At 40.0% G+C, this 21479-nt stretch overlaps 2 protein-coding genes across 2 annotated transcripts; one reads left to right on the forward strand and one right to left on the reverse strand.

Annotated features, from left to right (window-relative positions):
- Positions 1–1620: 1620 nt before the first annotated feature.
- sprb (sepiapterin reductase b) lies at positions 1621–2958 on the reverse strand. The gene is made up of 4 exons (XM_042422325.1): positions 2860–2958; positions 2495–2723; positions 2057–2344; positions 1621–1775 (listed from the first exon to the last, which is right to left on the reverse strand). The coding sequence occupies exons 1-4, from the start codon at positions 2956–2958 to the stop codon at positions 1621–1623; spliced, it is 771 nt and encodes a 256-aa protein (XP_042278259.1).
- Positions 2959–11577: 8619 nt separating this feature from the next.
- lzts3b (leucine zipper, putative tumor suppressor family member 3b) lies at positions 11578–20339 on the forward strand. The gene is made up of 7 exons (XM_042420168.1): positions 11578–11843; positions 12532–12999; positions 13098–13265; positions 14001–14129; positions 14879–15070; positions 15289–15519; positions 17149–20339. Exons 1-7 carry the CDS (start codon positions 11646–11648, stop codon positions 18280–18282), a joined length of 2520 nt encoding a protein of 839 aa, XP_042276102.1. The 5' UTR covers positions 11578–11645; the 3' UTR covers positions 18283–20339.
- The last annotated feature ends 1140 nt before the right edge of the window (positions 20340–21479 follow it).

Genomic DNA, 21479 nt, shown 5'->3' on the forward strand with positions numbered 1-21479 from the left:
CATGTGAACACACATTCATACATTTTCAGCCACACTTATTCTGCTTGTATGTCAGCGCTCCACAGACCAAATATCAGCCAGTATTTAGAAACCGCAGTTTGTGAAAGCCTGTACTGACCAACCAATAACATCCTCCCCACTCGAGACACCAGATTTTGAAGGTTTCAGTTGTATTCTCTGACTCTGAACCCAAATTATTTTTACAGTGTAGTTTTAGGAAAATGACCACAATGAGAGACAAGACCAAAGTCAAATCTAGCAGTCAAATAAATAGTGGCCCCCTGATGAAAGCTTAAGTTTGATTTTCAAAGTTTATGTCAAAACTTTTTCACAAATCTAGCATAAATAAAATAAATACAAGGCCTGTGTAAACCCTCACCCCACACACACACATACACGCTATTTGAACAGTGCATGGTGCTGAAATTAAATCCAATTAACCTACCTACACAGATCAAATTTTCTTGTCATTTTTAGCCAAATGAGTATTAAAATAAAATGTTAGCCCTCACTTACAGATGGGACATGACATCTGCCCTCAGATATAATCCTAAACAGTGTTATAAATCAATTTTATTCGAATTAAAAGAGATAACAAAACATATAGTCCTGCATCTCCTGCGCTGGTTAATGGCCCCCCAGTGAAAACTCCTGAAAAAACTGGCTCATGGTTGAACCTAATTGTTAATTTGTCTAATCTGTTGATACAAATTTTACATTTTCATGTCACTGTTCATAGTAATAAGTGTGGACAGTTCTACTGTATGTAATGCTAGTGTCCTTCTGCAGAACAATGGGCCATAAAAGTCTAAAGTTTGTCCAAATACAAATTTAATTTGTTTTAAAAAAAATCACTCAATTTCACTGAAAAGTTGAATTAAAGATTAAAGATGTTCTTTTAATCGGTGCTTACAGCATTCTTTACATCAGCAACAAACGCAAACACACAAATAATATGCAAAAGCTTTATTTTAAAGACCAGACATACATATTTCCCTACATTCAGAAAAATAATATAATAATAAGAATAATAATAACTTTATTTATATGGCACCTTTTAAAAACAAAGTTTACAAAGTGCTTTGACAGACAAAGCAAAAGCAGTACAATGTAAAGCAAATACATGAACAATAACAGATCTGACCTTAGAGATGGCGGCCAAAGGCAAAGAAAGACAATAAAGAGATGATAAAAAGTTTAAAAGATGAAAAGTTAAAAAAAAAAAAAGAAGTTTAAAAGAAAGATGATCTAAAGACAACATTACATAAAAGCAAGTCTGTAAAAATGGGTTTTAAGAATTTAAGAGATTTAAAAGAGCCTTATCTCCTCAGGCAGGCCATTCCAAGACGAGGGGCCCTGATGGAAAAAGCAGTCACCTTTAGATTTAAAGGTCGTATGGGGTCAACATATCTGTTATGTAGCTTGGAGCCAGACCCAGACCTGCTTTAAAAGTGATCAGTAAAATCTTAAAATCAATTCTAAAACAAACAGGGAGCCAATGGAGAGAGGCCAGAATCGGGGTGATGTGATGTCGTCTGTTAAAACCAGTAAGAAGCCTACAACACAATAACATGAAGGAGTTATAATAATTTACAGGACCACATCACAGATTATAAGACATCACACTTCGAAGAAGTCGATGTGTGACCCTGAGGCAAACTTATTCTCCAGAAGCACCTTCATCAGTTTGGCTGCAGACTCCTTGCAGGGAAGCAGATGATAACTGATGCCTGTTAACCTCAGAATGTCTTCCTGCATCTCTGTGTCCATAGGACCTGAAAGAAAGCAGAAAATAATATTACATGTTGCCTTTTGTCCTCTATAGGATATACATATGAGATGGTTAAATGTGGAGATACAGTACATCCTTTTAGCTTGTTTTCTTTTTTTTTCTTTGTGTGTAATATGGTTGAAAGCTTCAGAACAAGTGGGCCTTGCTCTTTCCAATAACAAAAATGATCTGTCACGCTTGATTTCAGCTTTACTGTACATAAATCTTTTCTTCCTTTCTTTGTTCAATATTGCTTCTCTAGCCGATATAACAAGTTGCACATACCTGGAGAGTAGCTGAGGACTTTGACATTTGGCTCCTCCTCAGCCAGCACCCTGAACATCATTACCCTCGCTGATTTGGCAGTGCAATACAGCACCCAGGAAGGCATGGCCTGCACTGCAAAGACCGAGGAGCAGTTCACCACGCTCCATCGCAGGCCCGCTCTCGGTGGAAACACCTGCAGAATCCCTGCAGTCAGCGCCAGAGCAGAGCTAACGTTGAAGGACAGATAGGAGTTCACCTGGTCAAGGTTGGTGAAACTCGCAAACCGGGAAATGTCACCCAAAGAGGCTGAGAGCAGAGAGAGGAGATGGGTGGGAGGGTGTAAAAACAGTGGGAGGTTAACATGAGATGAAAACATGAGGGGTCAACATATGAAATCGAATTAAATCAGCTACTCGGCGGTTGATCTCAACAAAAGGCAAATTATTCAAGACTCACCAGCATTGTTGATAAGAAGCACATGATCTATTTCCTTCAAACTCTCCTGTCTCGCAACCCTCACTGTCTCATTCACACCGTCTTGTGTGCTCAGATCAGCTGTGATGCAGTGAACCACCAGGTTCTGGTCCTCAGTGAAGCTCTGCAGCTCTTCCTTCAGCTCCTGGAGCAAAGTCCCAGTGCGAGCCACCAGCAGCAGGACAGAACCAGGCTTGAGATAGTGGGATACCTGGATGGACACATGACATGACATTTGTTTGTTTGTTTGTTTCTTTCTTTCTTTCTTTCTTTCTTTCTTTCTTTCTTTCTTTCTTTCTTTCTTTCTTTCTTTCTTTCTTTCTTTTTTCAACAAATGGATCACTTACTTGGTGTGCCAGCACCCATCCAAACCCCTTTGAGGCTCCTGTGATGATACAGAAGCACCGGCCGAGAGTCCTAGCGTTTGTAGAGTTGATGTCTGACATCTCTTCAAAGTGTGTTAGTGTGTTAGTGTGAGGTGGATGTGAGCACTGGGCTACTTTTATAACCCAACACCAGCAGGCAGAACTGATGCATTTCATGCTTTATATTTTACAGTGAGGAGAAAATCAAGAGAAAGGGGGAGTCTGTGTGGAGTATGCCGCATCAGTAAATTATATAACTAAACATTTTAAAGGCTTTTTAAAAAGTATTTGCTAAAACTATTTTAGAATAAATACATAAATTCATAAAAATGAAATAGATGTATAGATTAACACCTTTAATTATGATTTTATACCTTTTTTAACAGCCTTTCATCATTTAAATATACATTTGATTAAGCACTTTATATATTGTAATTTGCTGACAACAAATAATTAATAGATTTTAATGAACTACAGTAAACATATTACTTAACATAACTTTTATGAGACACACTTTAGGCACACAGTAGTTTCTGAAGATAAATTATATGCCAAAGCAGACTAAAAGAAAACCAATGAGCACAGATGACAATAAAACAACAATGCTGATAACATTACAAGACAGAACAGACAACAAAACTTCAAAACTATGATTTACTCACTGCAATCATTCAGTTATTATCAGTTATTCCCACCCTCAAATGACTTGGGCCATTAAAGGTCTGGTACTCCACCATGCACCCAAAAAGCAGTACAGGCCTATCAATACCTCCCCATCGTATGTCATTGCGTTAAAGGATAGATTCACAATTCTTCACGTCTGTCTTAAAACAATGCTCACATGCCCAGATTTCATCAAACGTAACTAATAACATTATGATGGCTGCATTCACTTAGAGCCCTGCTGTGTTTAAAGTCTTTAGAGCTCTCATTAATGCTATTAGTTATATCTGCCTTTCCTGCTATTACAAGTTAAAATCTGCTGTGCAAATGGCCCATGAAAACAATTTTTCCCCCTTAATCCATTAAACTGCCTAAGGTTCAGTTGTATTCTACAAAACGAAAGAGTTCGTATACTCACATTTCCATTTTAAGTGTCATTGGTCACAGTAATAATAATGATAACAATAACTTGATGTAGCACATTTTAAAAACATTGTTTACAAAGCACTTAACATTATCTGCACATTTATAAACAAAATGCTCAACAAAAGCACATATAAATAATCAATACATTTTTAAATTAAAGTGTTAAAACAAAATACAATGATGTCCACAGTAAAGGAAAAGAAAAGGAGATCAATAGGTCAATCAAAAGCATGAGTGCTAAAAGATAAAAGATGATAAAAGATGACATCACATAAAAGCACAACTATAAAAGTACATTTTAAAAAGAGATTTAAAAGTGTGTAGAGAATCTGCGAGCCTTCGATCTTCTGGCAGGCTATTCCATAACTTTGTGGCTCTGATAAAGAAGACCCAGTCCCCCTTTGTTATTAATCTGGAATTTAGAACAATAAGTAAAAACCTGCCAAAGGATCTAAGGCTGCACACCGGCTCATAAGGAGTGAGCAGGTCTGCAACATACGAAGGAGCCAGCCTTCAAAAGTTATGAGTGAAATTTGAGGAAATTGTTCCTCCTGTCTGTTTTCACCGTGGATTTTGTCCCCTATCACTTACACTGAAATAGCTTCTCTTTCAGTGCACATGGTGTCAGTATTTCCTCAAGACATTCTTGAAAAAATGTGGCACAATCCTTTAAAAGTAGTAGCTAATATCAGATTTGAAACTGTTATGGCTCACATATTACCTTCTCATTCGTGTTTGAACATCATAGCACTTTCACCTTAGTATTAACCTCCATCTGTATTTCTGCACACACCAAATTTAGGCAGATAAAATTAACAGCTGACATTCAAGGAAATGAGAGAAGCAAAGCAAATATCTACTTTTTGTTGAATATTATGTTTTCTGTTTCTTGGTAATTAAAGTTTTACATTCGTGCCTTTGCTTCAGTCAGACAGACATAAAAGATAAGGGAATAAAGACACACTAACACACACTAAATACACTAAATAAATACTAATAAACCTACTAAGGACCAGGGTCCTAGCTGAACTGGATTTAATAGATCACAGCGCCCCAGTGTGGCCAAATAGAGCCAGAGCATCCCTTGAGGCCACAGATTAGGCCAGCGTGTTTCCCCTCCATGCATAGACTGCGTCGTTGCAGCTGTGAAAGTCCCTGTACAGGCATTTAGGCTGCCAGCATATGGCAACCTAAATGCTCCCCCATGGACATTCAAACACATGTACCAATGAACAGGAAAATGTGAGATTCAGATTTGACTCCTCTTCAGAGTTAAGCACATTTTATAATATACAGAAATAAAATTGCCCTAAAATTTACATTATATCTGGTTTTATTCAGGTAACTCAATTGTGTAACAATACCACATTTACATTAGAACATAAATGCATTTTATTAGTAAATCACATGACATTGCAACTTTTTACAAAGTTAATAAGTAGTAAACTGATCATTTGGAAATCTATACACAAATAAACAAATACATTCTGCAGTTAATCACTTAATGGATTGTGCAGACATGTGTGTATCCACAAAAGAAAATGCTTTACAAAAAAATTAAACACTGACATCCTGCCCTGGAGCTTTTAGAGTTTACTCTGCATGTGCTTTGTGCCTTGCAGAGTAAACTCCTGCGATTCCTCTCCAGTACTGTAGGGAGCACACTGATGCTCAGTTTCTTCACTATTGTAGCAACACAACACAGCAAGGAAGAAGAGCAAATGAAAAAAATGAGCTTCAAAACTGAGCTGGATGAGAAACTCTGGCAAGAAATGATGTAACAAACACTTCTGTGATACTAATAAACACAGAAAAAAAAACTTTACAATAAACAAAATAATAAGAGGCAGAAGAGGAAAGGAAAGCCAGGACAACCAGCAGCACCTATAAAGTATAAAATAAGTCATTTCGGCAGTATATAGGACAGACATCCTGTCTGAAGTTGCAGTAGAGGTGGACTGTTATGATTATTTATTTCTACATGTGGCCATTTTTGTTAACTGGTTTAGCACAGAAAAAGAATTCAACAATTAGTGAAAGTTTAAGAAAAGTCAGAAAAGCTTACATGTCTCTGCACAAAGATAATACTAATGATCATATTTTATTTTCTATTATTAATTACTTTCTAAAAAGTGTGAAAATGTGACAGAAACAAGCATTCCAACAAGAATTGCTGTATAGTTGCTGCACACTGTATAAAACAGCATATAATGTAAAAGAAAACAAATGTAAAAAGTGACCAAAGTCACCAAATACCAACAATTATAATCAGGACAAAACAAAACTGGAAGTAAATATGGAGTGAAAATGAGACAGAGGAGGAAGGAAACTGCTATCTAGTAAAAAGGTCAGGAACCACAGAAATAGGACAAAGAATAAATGCAAAGTAAAGATGACAAGCAGTCACAATGTGCAGCACAATCCAGCTGAGGACTGACACATCTGTTACAGACTGCTGTAGAAGTAGGCTGCATGCCTTTTTTTACTGACTGTACACATGATACCAGGACCACCCGCTTAATATTGAGTCATGTGACTCTTTGGTGACTTGTGGAACCTCACTAAAGTCAGTGATTAAAGTGTGCATCGTCACAAAACAGACATAATTCACTTCAGTCCATGCTGCTTCAATATGAATTTGTTTCAACAGTTACATCTGTTAATGAAGTTTTATCTAAATCTCTGAAGAGAGTTCCTTTAAGTTGAAATCAGGGCTGATCTACAGTGTTACAGCAAGTCTCACAGTAGATGTAAAATGTTGAAGCCTTTTTTTTACGCAAAATGCCAAATATTCAGAGTTTGCAGCTTCTTAAATGTGAGAATTTTAAGCTTCTCTGTGTCATACGTGACAGTAACCTGAATATCTTTGGATTTTAGACTGTTGATCAGACAAAACAGGACATTTATTTGAAGATGTCGCCTTGAGTTTTAAAGGATACGTTCACAGTTTTTCATGTGTCCATATGAACACTGAAAGAGGTTTTCGTCGCTGTAATCATTCCTCCCGTTCATACTGGTTAAAATGGTTCATCGAGAAAATAATCAGCAGATTAGTCGATAATGAAAATAGCCATTAGTTGCAGCTCTAATTATTTGCATTCTTCCCAAACAATCACTAAATCAGATATTTTTCTTTTACATTCTTGGTGTGTTATCTGTTTTATCAACATAAATTAAAACGCCATTAGCCCACTTCCTCCATTCAACGTCTCATCCACCTCCATTCATCCATACATGCATCAATCCATCCATCCATACATCCATGCATCCATCCATCCATACATACATCCATACATGCATCTATACATGCATCCATCCATCCATCCAGCCATCCATCCATCCATCAATACATACATCCATACATCTATACATCCATCCATACATGCATCCATCCATCCATCCATCCATGCATCCATCCATACATACATCCATACATCCATGTATCCATGCATCCATACATACATCTATCCATACACACATACATACATACATGGATACATCCATCCATGCATCCATCCATCCATCCATACATACATACATACATACATGCATGCATCCATCCATGTCCTTCCATCCATTCATCCATCTCCTTCCATAAATCCATACATACATACATACATGCATCCATCCATCCATCCATCCATGCATCCATCCATCCATCCATCCATACATCCATGTATCCATGTATCCATGCATCCATACATACATCTATCCATACACACATACATACATACATGCATCCATCCATCCATCCATCCATCCATGCCTCCAGGGGACTGTATATGACTCCATAGGCTTTTCCCGAGGAAGAGCACTGACTGGATGGATGCCAAAAGGGGGCGTTTGTATCATGCAGCCGGAGGGGCGGGACCAGAGGTGGGTGTGTGTCTCTCAGCTGATGCGCGTATCAACCGACCGACTCCATCATCAGCATCCGACGCTGACAGCGGTCGAAGACAGCATCCCTAATATTACCGACCCACGGTAACATCGCAACAATAATTCAGAGCCCGGCCGACCAGGACTGACGTTGCTGTCTTGTGACAATATTGTTTATTGAGGCTGCCATCTTACAAACCGCCGAGCTGCAAAATAGTGAGTAGCCTTTGATGATGGACCGCCAGGATGCTACAATCGGTAAATCAAAGCTACTGCATGATACGTCGTCAATGTCAATGACGCTGTGCATTTTGATTTTGGTGTTTTTCATTCAGCGAGAATCGTGCGTTTGTTTTTAGTCACGGGCCTCGGGAGCGCAGTCGATTCAGGGCTTGATGCGGATGCTGCTAAAGCCGCCCTTGCCGCCCAGGGATGCAGAGAAAAAGGGAGAGAGAGGGAGTCGTGAGGGGAGGGGATTGAGGCAGAGCAGCAGATAGATAGGCAGTGTATTTTACTACTACTACTATTCACCCAAGTGGAAGTAAACCTCTAGTAAATGGGCTGAGAAGGGGAGGTGCACTGACATTACTGCATCTCTATCTATCTATCTATCTATCTATCTATCTATCTATCTATCTATCTATCTATCTATCTATCACAACAAGGTTAATATGCTACTGTATGGGTTTGATGATGGGAATGTTCATGTGTGAGCAAACTAATACTACATGTTGTGATTCATTGTTAATGGCTACAAATTAAACCCATGTATATTGATATATAGCCTACAGTATGTACAAGTATATATATTAGCATATATTTGCACTCTACACTCAGTTGCCAGTTTATTAGGTACACATATGCAGCCCTGCAATAAATCCCACCTTCATTAAGGTTATAATAATTCAGTTTTTGTTGAAACTGTTTTAGAGAAGTGTGTGGAGTGGTGTGGTCATGTTGGAGGCTGTAGTTTTTGTTTAATTGAATGATATTATACTTAGAAGTGTTTCCCAAGTGTTTTGGGGGCATTTTTGCTTTTATTAGATGGGATAAAGTGAACAGCAAACATGAATCGATGTTGTGATTACATGGTCAGCATCCTAAACCCCTAAAATAACTAGGATGCCCACCGAGAGGTGTTGCTCATATTCATCCTCTAACTTCATGGATATAAATGGGACACTGAACAAAATATTAGAAACATCTCTCAGTATAACAAACTACAGCCTCTAAATGTAGACTACCAGTTTATAAGGTACACCTAGTTCAAACTAACATAGTCTAATACAACAGCCCTGCAGTAACTCCTACCTTCATGAAGATTTTAATGTTTAGTTTTTGTTTAAACCGTTTAACTTTATGGTAATTTTGGATTGCATTGTATTATACTAAGAGGTGTTTCTAATGTTTTGTACCTCCCATGTATATCAATGAGGATGTAGATTCAATGTTCTCATCATAACCAGGGCCAGATCAACCTGCTATGAGTGCTGGGGCAAAAATGAGCTGCAGGCCCCTGTTTGCCCAGTTGATAATCTATATAACAACAACAACAACAACAACAACAACAACAACAACAATAATAATAATAATAATAATAATAATAATAATAATAATAATAATAATGATGATTATGTGTAATGCAATATTTTTAAACAGCATCACAAACCACAGCCTCCAGAATTAACAAAAACTTGAATCAACACCTCTCTAAAACAATTCAGACCAAAACTGAACATTACATTCTTCATGAGGGTAGGGTTTATTACAAGGCTCTCATATTAGGCTGCATTAGTTTTAGCTGCATGTGCCTAAAACACTAGCAACTGTATATACACCCAGAGGTTGGACACAAACACAGAAAACCTGCATACTGCAGCCTCATGCAAACTAATATAATTCCTCTAAAATAAATACTCCTTATAAGGAGTTTTCAGTGCTCAGTTTTTGTTGAGACTGTGTCAAAGAGGTGTTGATTAAACTCAAGGATCATTTTTAGGCTATAGCTTGGTGGTATTTTTTCATGTGATGATACTGTAAACTATAAATGTTCCTGTTTTTCTACTTACTTTATAAAGAAATCCAAAGCTATACTTATGCATGTTAACATGCTAATAATGTCAGTGTATCATGTTTTTCATCCTAGTTTAGTGTGTCAGCATCCTATTAGCACTAAACATAAAGTACATCTGAGGCTGATGGGAATATCTGTAGTTTCCCAGGAATTTAATAAACCAAAAATATTGGACAAATTAAAAGTCTGAGCTGATGGTGGTGAAAAGTAAAAGTCAGGAGATCATCAAAGGTGTTCCAATTGATCCTGAGGGTGTTATGAAAGTCTGTACCAAATTTCATGGCAGTCCATCCAATAGTTGTCAAGACATTTCACTGAAAATCAAAAATGTCAACTATATGGTGCGCTCGAAAAAAAAAAGTTAGTTTAAAGTTTTAAAAAGTTAGAGACCAAAATCAATAAGATTCGTCCTCTGTACAAACTTTCATGGCAATTAATCTTATAGTTGAGGTGTTTTAGTCTGGACCAGTTGAATCAGCACTTCTCTGACACAATCTTAACAAAAGTGAAGCTTCACTAAATCTGTATTTATTGCAGAGCTGTTGTTTTGAATAATGTTATGCAGGTGTTCCTGTTATTGTGTCCACAAATAAAACACCCTCCTCCAGTCCAGCGATACTGATGGAAACAAAACACAGAGGAAGAAGCTTCACTCTTACCTACAAAGTGTGAACATGATAAACAGACGCCATAAACAGAAACTAACAGTGTAATTTGTTCCTATTAGCATCATTCAGCTGGAGGACAGGTTTATTTTTACACTTTATTTATACCCTCATTATGTATACGTGTAATTGTCCAGACTTATCTATCTGACCTTTTTCATTTTTATCATGGTGGGAGGACCACGCTGCCCCTGTATGTGGGCTGGAATCTATTCTGCATTAGCTATTATTGTATAACTAGTCATTATGCAATTACAATATTGTATAACTCCTTTCGTTTTTCTGTGTTCCTCTAGTGTGTGTGCCCCCACTACCTGCATTAGGTTGTGATGACCCACACTACTTCCAAATGTATCTGTGACCCTCCCCAATCCTGACTCCTAACCTCTAATCCCTGACCTTTGACCCCCACTATGGGCAGTGTTGGCAGTGGGGTGGCAGGAGAGCAGGAGTTTGCCATGAAGTCTGTGGGCACGAGGACCACCCTGCCTCGGGCCCCTCCTCTCTCTCGCCGTTGCCCTGCCGACCGCAGCTGCAGTGCTGAGCGGCTGCCCCGCCCCCCGGCGACTATATCTGACGGGACGGCTTCTAGCGATGAACGAGGGAGTGTTAGTATCGGAACTGGGACCTGTACCGGGACTGACCGGCCCACCGAAACAGCTTCTTCCACCAACACTGAATGTACCATGACGGCCCCATCCAACAACAACCAGTTGGAGTGTGGCAACGGAGCGGGCAGGAGGGAGAGGGAGTGGGAGAGGGAGAGAGAGAGACAACGTGAGAGGGGGAGAGACAGAGACCGGGACCGAGACTGGGACCGAGAGAGGTTAGAGAGAGAACGAGAGAGGGAGAGGAACCGGGAGAGGGAGCGGGAACGAGTGGAGAGAGAGAGGCTGGAGCGAGAAAGGGAGCGAGAGAGGGAGAGAGCCAGAGAGAGGGAGCGAGAGAGAATCGAGAGGGAGAAGATAGAAAGGGAGAGGGAGCGAGAGAGGGAAAGAGAGAGGGAGAGGGAAAGAGAGAGGCTGGAGAATGAGAGGTTGGAGAGAGAGAGAGAAAGGGAAATGCAGGCTGCAGGTCTAGATGTTTGTGGGAACATTGTGGGCCGAGGAGCAAGCGAGAAGAACGGCGTTGGCATGACCCAACACCAGCACAGAGAGATGTTGGCCGCGAGAGCTGACAGCGAGAACAATCCATCCAGCCACAACCCTCCAAACCATAACCCACCCAAGATTCTGCCAGTGTCTGGAAAACTAGAGCAGGTACTTCAGGATGTGGAACGGTGGTTCCCAACCTCACAAGGAGTCACACGATGATTTCAGGGATAGGAAATAGTCAAAACCAAAAGTCTGCTGCAGTTAATTATGTTTATTCTCTAATCTTTGTGTTTTTCTTCTGAAATATTTTAGTTCGGTTTAGTTTGACATCTTCAGGCCTCTAAAAACGTTGAATGAAACAATCATGCTTCAGTTGAACTGCTCACAACTCATATAAACACTGTCACCAGTCAGACACCACTGACTTAGAAGACCTGAGTGAAACATATTTACATTTTGAACCCTTAAAGGATACATTCAGGCTTTTCAAGACTGTCTAATTACAGAACTCACATGCCATATGTATGTTTAAAGTAAACAATTCCCCTGTCCAAACTGGCTGTGGAGAAATCCCTTCCTTGTGCAACTGGTCATGTAAAAGGGACAAAATCCACAGTACTCTTTCTGTACAAAAAGTTAATCTAAAACTAAGCTGACATAGCCAAATTAAGTGGGTATCTTCCAAACTTGTGGTCTTTTTTGGTACAAAATTCCCCATACCCACTTTGCTTAACAAATCACAATGCTGAATTTTATCACTAAAATTATGTTTGCTGTAGTGATGACAGACAATTTTTGTCAGCTGCAATGTTATGGTACTATTTCCTCATTTCTCCCTCTGTCTCTTTCCCAGGCGATGCAGAACAACTCCGGTCTTGTTCGTCCCTCTGCCTTCAAGCCGGTGGTTCCCAAGAGCTTCCACTCCATGCAGAACCTGGTTGGCCAGGCAGGAGGGGCTGGGAGCGAGGGCAAGACTGAGGCAAGGAGTGAAGGGTTCAGTGAGGGAAGAGGTGGCAGGAGAGGCAGGGACGGGGGAGGAGAGTCAGGAGAGGTCCCAGAGGCCCTGCTCCTGGACCAGGACAGTCCAGTGAGGGTCAGCAGAAGTGAGGGTGGGGGAAATGGTAATGAAGTGGTTCAGGGAGGGATGTCTGACTCAGGGAGGAACTCCCTGACCAGCCTGCCCACCTACACAGGCTCGGGGTCTGGTTGTGGACCCCCAGCAGTCCTTGGGCCTCTAAGTGCTTCCACCAGCCACATCAATAGATTGGGCATGGTTGGGGCAGCTGCAGGCCTGGACAAGCTTGAAAAGCCTGGTTACCAGGTAGGGCCATCATTCACATATACATCACATACAAAAGTTATAAATGCAACTTGGTGTTATCGTCTTTAATGTAGCGTGGTTTTGGTTGTTTCCTCCAGAATGGGCTAAGTGCTTCAGACAGCGGCCGCTCCTCCTCAGGAAAGAGCTCCTCGTCCTATCAGAGGCTGAGCCACCTGAGTGATGCCCCAGCACCTCTGCGCCCCTCCCCCTCATCTGATGACATCATTCAGGACCTGGAGGACCGCTTGTGGGAGAAAGAGCAAGAGGTCAGAGGCCACTCAGAGATGTGCAGTTATAAATTGCACTTTGTGGGCCTTTTGTTAAAATGAAGCTGCATTTTAAGGGTCCTTTCACCCAATGCAAAAATACACAAAATCATTCAGCTGTAGCTACATTAAGCCATACAAGTGGTTTTGCATTTATTTACCCAAGTGTTCCTAAGATCTCTATCTCTAGAAGAATGTAATGGGGGTGAAAGGAATTTGTTTGTGTTACATAAAAATTTAAATTCAATGGCAACAAATTGTTTCAGAAACATTGTCCCAGTTAGACTAGAGAAGTCACATATCTCACTCTCAACAGTTTTCATGGGTACTATTTCTTAAGTAGAAGTTCCAATTAAAACGGTGATGTGAGGGTCTCACATGAAATTCTATTCACCTCCAGATGGATATCAGAAAACCCCAACACATAAAATCATTTGGGTCAATTTGGGTGAACTGACCCTTTAACTTTCCCAAACTAGTAATGATAAAATCATTATAAGGATCCAACCTACAAATAATTTATGTACTTTGTCTTAGAGAAAGGAAAGTGCTGATGTGAATCAACACAGTTGTATAAAATGACTTTTGCCAATAAGTAAATAAGAGCATTTGAAATAAATAATCCGCATTTCGCAAAATTTGGTTTGAAAATTTGGACTGTTTTCCTAGTTGGATGTGTTCTATTTAATAACCTTGTTCCTGCTTTGTGGTCTGATTCCTCTTCTTTTCTACTAGGTGCAGCATATGCGCCGCAACCTGGACCAAAGTGAGGCAGCAATCATTCAGGTGTTTGAGGAGAAGCAACGTGTGTGGGAGCGACAGATGGATGAGCTGAGACAGAACTATGCCTCGCGCCTGCAGCAGGTGACCTCACTGCATACTTTGATCCAACCAAACATCAGGATATCACTGTACTTTATTTGCAGTTACATCCTGAATGATGTGTGTAAAATCTTGGTGGAAATCTTGAAAATAAATGCACAGAACGAAGCATGTTGGCAAAATCTGATACAGTAACATTTGTTGAGAGTACATAAACAACAGATTAAACAAGTCAAATGTGTGGTTACATTCTTACAATGCAGCAATGCTACCACTAATTAAACAGCCTTGTATTGCACTGTGGTACGCTCATTATCTTTTGAAATTCAACCAAAAGTCAAAATTGTTGAGTCTGCAGGCTCTTAAGAACTCCCTCAGACCCAAGACCCTGAAGATAACTTTTAAGTCTTAGAACAATTCAAAGCAATCACAATTAATTATTTTATCAAAAAGATTCTTCATCCAACAATGCAACAAAAGCATAAAGCATCTGGGTGTCATTTGTGTAGAGGCAGGAAGGACATTCAGAAGGTGATTTTGTGCTTGGGACACTCAAATCTGATTTTAAAAATTGAAACTTACTTTTGGATGGCTGGCTGTGACATCTATTTGTTTTGTGTATCTGTTGAGGAAGCTGCCTCTTACTGTATAGAACCTGGTTAATGTTGGAATAGAGATAAAAGTAAATGCATGATTTAAACCACCAGAAGATGTTATTACAGGATCTGCACGTGTTCCACAGTAGATAGACACCACCAAATCTTACACTGTGTCTGTACATTTGTCTGCAGGTTACGCGTCGCGCTCAGCGCTCCCAGACTGCCCTGCAGGCCCAGATAACCCGTCTATCCCAGGACAAGAGGAGACTCCAGGAGGAGATGGCGGCTCTGCTAGCCCAGAGAGAGGAGCTAGAGAGAAAGTGTCTGGATTACAGGAAGGAGCAGGCTGACATCTTGCCTCGCCTGGAGGAGACCAAATGGGAGGTGAGATATGAGTATATGAGTATGTGCGCTTGACTAGTTCAGGAAAATATTATCAGGGTTACATCATGGTAGACTGAGCAGTGAAGCACTTAAATAAGGGTGTGTGTGAAACTGCCTGTGTCTGGAAGCATGTGTGTACAATCAACCCACTTGTAAGCAGTATGGGATTGGAAGTAAAGAGATACCACTCACACACTCTTTGACTCTTGATGTGGCAGGTGTGTCAGAAGGCAGGAGAGATCTCCTTGCTGAAGCAGCAGCTGAGGGAGAGCCAGGCCGAAGTGACCCAGCGAGCTGGAGAGATGGTGGCCCTGAGAGGCCAGCTGAAGGAGCTAAATGCCCAGCTGAGGGAGCGGGAGGAGACCATGCTGGGCCTGAAGGACTCCTACAGCACCAAGAGTCTGGAGCTGGAGAAGTGTGAGGGAGAGCTGAGGAGGACTCTGTCAGAGGCGAGTTTTCTTCTTTTTTTCATTTACTATGGCACAGAACGTAAGACTTTAATACTAAGGTTCACAAACAACAGATATACAAATCTACCAACATAATTCTTAAACTTTAACTAGTAAAAGACTCTCAAATTATTATTAAAAATGACTTTTAGTCAAGTTCTTTCTGAATTTACTTTGCAACAAAAGCATAGAGCTTCATGATACTCCAAAAGCATAGAGCACATGCAAACATCTCTCAGTATCTTGCAATATAAGATATGGTGGTGATTTTTGTTGACTTTATAAACACCTCCACATCTCCAAAAATTGTAAACAGCATCCAGGCATTGAGACAGAGGAATACTGTAGGTTGTTTTCCCACTTTTCCGTAGACAGGTTTTGTAAATAACCAGCATTGTTTGTATACAGAAAGCTAAGATGCATCCTCACTTTGGCCAAAATATCAAAGTATCACAGTATCAGGACTTTAATTTATATTTCTATACATATACAGTGTATTTACATACGTTTACATGTATCATTAGTCAGCATGAATTTATGCTAATAAAAGCATTAACAAATAGTACAAAGTGATAATAAAACAATAATAAAAAGCGTTAGTTTTTAAATCAATGAGCTGTTGTAGAATCAGATCCGGGTCATAAACATAGATTTGTATATTAGTACTATTTGTGGACAAGACGTTATTCTCAGTGACCACATCTTGGGGAAGAACCTTAGTTATGCTTTAAAACAATGGTCATGCTGTACAGTATGTCACCCAATGTTGCACGATGATACATAGTTTTCAAAGTTGCTCAGATGATTGAAGCCCTCCGAAGAAAATTGTCTGCAGTAGCAGGGAATGATCGACTTTATTGGAGGCTTTAGAAGGGACTACAAAAAGAGTAACACAATGTTGATTACTATCCAAAGCAGTCAGAATATAATTTATAACAAGTGAGATTGCTGCATTGGGAAGGTTACCACTAAATCCAAATTGTTGTATGTTTAATCCACAAAATCCTCTCTGGTAAGGAGGAATTCCAAAATATTGGGTAAGGGACCGGGACAAATTGAGGATTGAGCAACATTTATTACAGCCAAAACAATTTTCTCTTTTGTGCAGTGTGAGCTCATAAGCAGCTTACATAGATATAATATGTACGTATATGTGTTATGCAATAACTAAAGGATCAGCAAGTTTAAGAGCAGTTTTCTTTTTATGTTAAGTACAGTTAAGAATTCATGCATTTATCAGATGCTTTTATCCAGAGCAACAGTAAAATAAGTGAACATTCCTCAAACACCGACAGAAAAGGTGTAATAAAAACAGAATGCAAGAGTAATCAAAAGAGTTGTGCACCTAATTCAATGAGTAAATTTAAATATAATATTTAAATGATGACAACAGCTTTAATAAGGAACGTGCCTGGAGTACCTGGGTTACTCTTCCACTATCAATCAAGGCTTAAGACTCACTTTACTGTAGTCCTTTAGCCCTTTGTTGTCATTATACACAATATTTATTAATACTTGTTGTTTTTTTTATTTTGTATTTTTATTAACATTCACACACAGAGTGAGTTATCAAGTATTACATCTAGAACTAAATTATGTTTTCCTTTGATGTACCTTTTTTGTCCGCAGGTGTCCATCCTCAGAGAGAAGCTGGGTGTATTTGAGGCAGAGGTGCTTAGTCTGAAGCGGGCTCTGAGCGAAGTTAGCAGAGGAGCCGAAGTTGTCGTAAGCCCTAACTTAGCTGCTGCAGGGCTGTTGCCACCCTGGGGAGCTGTGCACTGCCCACGAAACCCTTCTGAGCCCTCACCTAACTCCCTCACCCCCACATCTGACACCCTGCTGAGCCTTCAGAGTGATGAAGCCAAAGCCCAAAGGCAGGAAGCTCAGAGACAAGAGAGGCAGCAACGCGAAGAAGCTCAATGGCGCGACGTGCAGCAGCGGCAAGATGCTCACATACAGCAGGACATGCAAATTCGTCAGGATGGCCAAGTCCGACCAGATGCTCAACTCCGCCAGGAAGTCCAGCTTCGTCAGGAGGCTCACCTCCGCCATGAAGTCCAAATCCGTCAAGAGGCCCAACTCCGCCAAGAAGCCCAGCTGCGTCAAGAGGCACAGCTCCGTCAGGAGGTTCAACTGCGCCAAGAGGTCCAGCTCCGTCAGGAGGTCCAGCTGCGCCATGAGGCCCAACTGCGTCAAGAGGCCCAGCTACGTCACGAGGCCCAACTATGTCAGGAGGTGCAGCTGCGTCAGGATGCTCACCAGCCACAGCGGGTCCAGGAGGGTCACTGGGACGAGGCAGGGGAGCTGCGCAGGCAACTAGAGCAACTGCAGGCTGCATTACGCCTAGAGCGACAGCAACGAGAACGTCAGGCTCTCAACTTTGACCAGGAGCGACACACCTGGCAGGATGAGAAAGAACGGGTTTTGAAATACCAGGCACAGTTGCAGCTGAGCTATGTGGAAACACTGCAGAAGAACCAGGCTTTGGAGAAACGCATGAGCCAGTTGGGAGCCAAACCGACCACAACCTCCACCACCACCACTACCACCACCACCACCACCTCTCCCTCCTCCTCTAATTCTCCACCTCCACCACCAGCCCTTTCACCTCTGTCTGCTCAGCCTCCTTCCCTCCCAGGCCCTATCACCCTCACCCTCTCCCCACCCTGTGAAGACCAGAAGGGCCCGCCTTCTCTCCACCAGCTTGCCCCTCCCTGGGCAGGACCTTCACGCCTGGAGAGGATAGAGTCCACTGAGATATAGAGACAGCTCCATGAAACAGTTTCAAATTGTCCAGTACAATACACACACAGTGACGAGGCCTCTCACACTAAACCACTTCATCATACAGTAGAAACACATTTCAGTCTACAATAGAATAAATCAATGCAGTCTGACACACTTTTCAAAGCAACTACAGACACTTAACAGCAACAGTAACAAATAACAAGCTTATCATCTGAACAGGAAGTTGAACTATACGTAATCTACCAATGATTTATCAACCTCCTAAGCAGCCTTTCTCTTACTAGTTGCACACTACATCCTGCATTATCAGTGTTCATGAAAAGTGTGCCACACTGATGGGTGGCATAAAAACAAAATGTTAAATGACAATGTTTAGATAACAGCACTAATACAGAGGTCATTTAATGCCCATCCTAGAAAAGGACCAAGACAATCAGGGATATTGTCAACAAGATTATATGCGGTATTTATTCATTGTAAGTCTGTGTCACTGGTAATGTAAAAGTAGAATTAGTGGTCAGAGTGTGTGATGTTAACCTGCATTTTTGGCCAGAGAGCGCCTTACTCCATTCTTTCCAGCATGTAGAAGAGAATAAGTTAATGCTGGGAATAGATGAGAAAAAAAAAACCATCAAGAGTGTGATTATCATTTTCAGTGCTTTAATTATATATCAGCAAACCAGTTACACAACAATCACTATACATAACTGGACTGTTTCATTTAAATCCCAGCAGATATTAAAGGTTACACAGACTCAGTTATCAAGTCATTTCATGCACAGGGTCCAACTCGCATGACCCATCTAAACACATCATTAAGACCAACAGAGTTTATATTTTCTACAAATTGAATTAAATAGATGTTTAGCAGATAATCAACCCCGACTGAATATGAAATAAGTTTTAAGACACGTGGGAGAAACCTGGTTCGCCTTCACCGCAGACTCTCTGTGGTGACTAAAAAAAAAATGAACACTAGAGGTCGTTAGAGAGCTTTCAAGCAGTTTCTATTCTTCTCATTGAACTGTAAAACAGCGCAAATAAATGGAAGCACACAATCTGAATTTGGTTATTATGATGATTGTGTTGTTCACTTTGTGCATTTACAGCCAAGACATCAGAGAAAGCCGTCAGTATCCCCAAAGTTTTAAAAGAAAAAAAAGTTTTATAGAATGTATGATATACTAGAAAGAAATACTTATAATAGTTATAGATTGTAAATGTGTGAGTGTGAGTGTGTGTGTGTGTGTGGGAGAGCGGATGTGTGCATGTGTGTATACATATGAAAAGCTTCAGCTTATGAGATTGAGGATAGAGGGACTAGTGGCAATACAGCAAGTGAAGATATATTACGTTTTTTTTTTGGGAGGGGAGGGCTTTACATTACAGTACAGTAAAATCTTGACACAAGGGCAGCGGGACTGAAATTTCAAACTGAGGGAGTCTGCATATCCTTCTGGAAAACTACTTTTTCTGTATAGTTCATTTAGACAAAGAAGGGGAGAGGGAAGTTTAAAAAAAAAAATCTGAAAAGTGGAGAGTCTGCCTCTTTAAAGGGAGCATTCAGGCTAACTGCACTATGTAGTGTCCTACACACAAGTTATGATGTACAGTAGACTCAGATGTGAATATCATGGCTTTTATATGTGTTGTTTATGCCAGCATACAAAGATGTTGCTCAAGAATATTAACTTATCTCTAAGGTATTACATAGTATTATCATCTTTATTATTGTTATTATATTATGGTGAACTGACAGAGAAAATATGTGCCATTTGAGCTTTCCTTCATGTGTTTTGTTTTTTTGTTTTTTTTTAACTGTGTAGATAGCCTATTGGCCTACCATAATGGTGCAATCATAGCAACCCTGTCCAAAAATGATGTTCCTTTTGATGTAGGTGATAAATGTAGTTACAGTATTGCATTGTTTAGAGAACAAAAATGCTACCGATTTTATACATGTTTCAGATTTATTGTTTGCATTTATGTTACTAGTACTGTTCTGGCTTGATTCAAACCACCCCTTTGTTAAAATTCAGCAGAACTAATAAAGATATGTGAATAATTCAGCAGTTTTTGTTGTTGAACAGATCATTTGTCCTATTAACAGTGTCCGGCTGGAGTTTGGGATTCATTTGTGACTTGATAAATGTAAATCCACACATCACAGTGGTAAATCTGAGAGGCTGCAAATTAACAGTCAAGATGAAAGCAAAAAATATATATTTCTGCTGTATAAAATTTGGTTTATTTACTCTGTCTTTATTTTAATTCTTGCTTTTTTTGATTCTTGTTAATTATTTGTTAATTTTACTCCTCCAGGCCTCTTAAAAGTATGCAAACAATCAAAACAAAGACTATTAAAGGATATGTTCACAGTTTTTTTAAGTCTGCATATGTATATCAAATTGTGATACAAGGAGTACCCACCCAAGAAAATAACGCTCCATTCAATTTTATTTCCAAAGTTTTTGACCAACTACAATATTTGGCTTGTTTGTTGTTTGTTGTGTGTACTCCTTGTATCACAACTTAAAGGATAGGTTCACAATTTTTCAAGTCTGTCCCAAAACAACAGTCAGGTGCCCAAAAAAACACTGGAAGAGGTTTTCCTCGCTGTAATCATTCTTCCTGTTCATACTGGCTGTTCAAAGATCCCCTTCAAATGTGCTTTCAATGTAAGTGATGGAGGACAAAATCCACTGTGTGTCCACACAGTCATTTTGTTCAAAAATGTATTTGAAAGTTTGTCTGAAGCTTATATGAGACTTCAGCAGTCTGAGTTAGTTATATTAAGTGAATATCTGCCACATTTACAGTCTTTTTTAGCATCAAATTCCCTCTTTTCTTGTGTGTCCTCGTTCAGTGTTTTCCTGTTGAGCTGTTGTGGAAGTATAGTAACAAAAAGAGGGACTCTGACACTGAAAAGACTAATGTTGAAAGATATCTACTTGATTTGACTAATTTGGACGCTGAAGCTTCATATTAGCTTAAGATAAGCTTTTAAATACATTTTTGCACAGAAGGAGGCTTGTGGATTCTGTTTCAGTGTTCATTGGGGCACCTGACTATTGCTTTAAGACAGACATGAACCTTTAATTGGTTTTTGTATCCAGCACCTATCCCACTTAGGTTGTGTGGATGTGCACACTACTACTCTGACTTATTCTATATGTATATTGAAACGGTTTTTGCATTCTGTAATCATTCTT

This window comes from Thunnus maccoyii, chromosome 9 (assembly GCF_910596095.1).
Source record: "Thunnus maccoyii chromosome 9, fThuMac1.1, whole genome shotgun sequence".
NCBI classification, from domain to species: Eukaryota; Metazoa; Chordata; class Actinopteri; order Scombriformes; family Scombridae; genus Thunnus; species Thunnus maccoyii.

What these genes read in the sequence shown, in the direction of transcription:
- sprb (XM_042422325.1), bottom strand. Translation starts at nt 2,958, where the DNA reads ATGTCAGACATCAACTCTACAAACGCTAGGACTCTCGGCCGGTGCTTC. An exon ending in GCTTCTTATCAACAATGCTG is followed by an intron (nt 2,345 to 2,494) that starts GTGAGTCTTGAA and finishes CTCTGCTCTCAG; the next exon opens with CCTCTTTGGGTGACATTTCC. An exon ending in AGTCCTCAGCTACTCTCCAG is followed by an intron (nt 1,776 to 2,056) that starts GTATGTGCAACT and finishes GCTTTCTTTCAG; the next exon opens with GTCCTATGGACACAGAGATG.
- lzts3b (XM_042420168.1), top strand. Translation starts at nt 11,646, where the DNA reads ATGCAGGCTGCAGGTCTAGATGTTTGTGGGAACATTGTGGGCCGAGGA. An exon ending in TGTCTGGAAAACTAGAGCAG is followed by an intron (nt 11,844 to 12,531) that starts GTACTTCAGGAT and finishes TCTCTTTCCCAG; the next exon opens with GCGATGCAGAACAACTCCGG. An exon ending in TGGAGGAGACCAAATGGGAG is followed by an intron (nt 15,071 to 15,288) that starts GTGAGATATGAG and finishes TTGATGTGGCAG; the next exon opens with GTGTGTCAGAAGGCAGGAGA.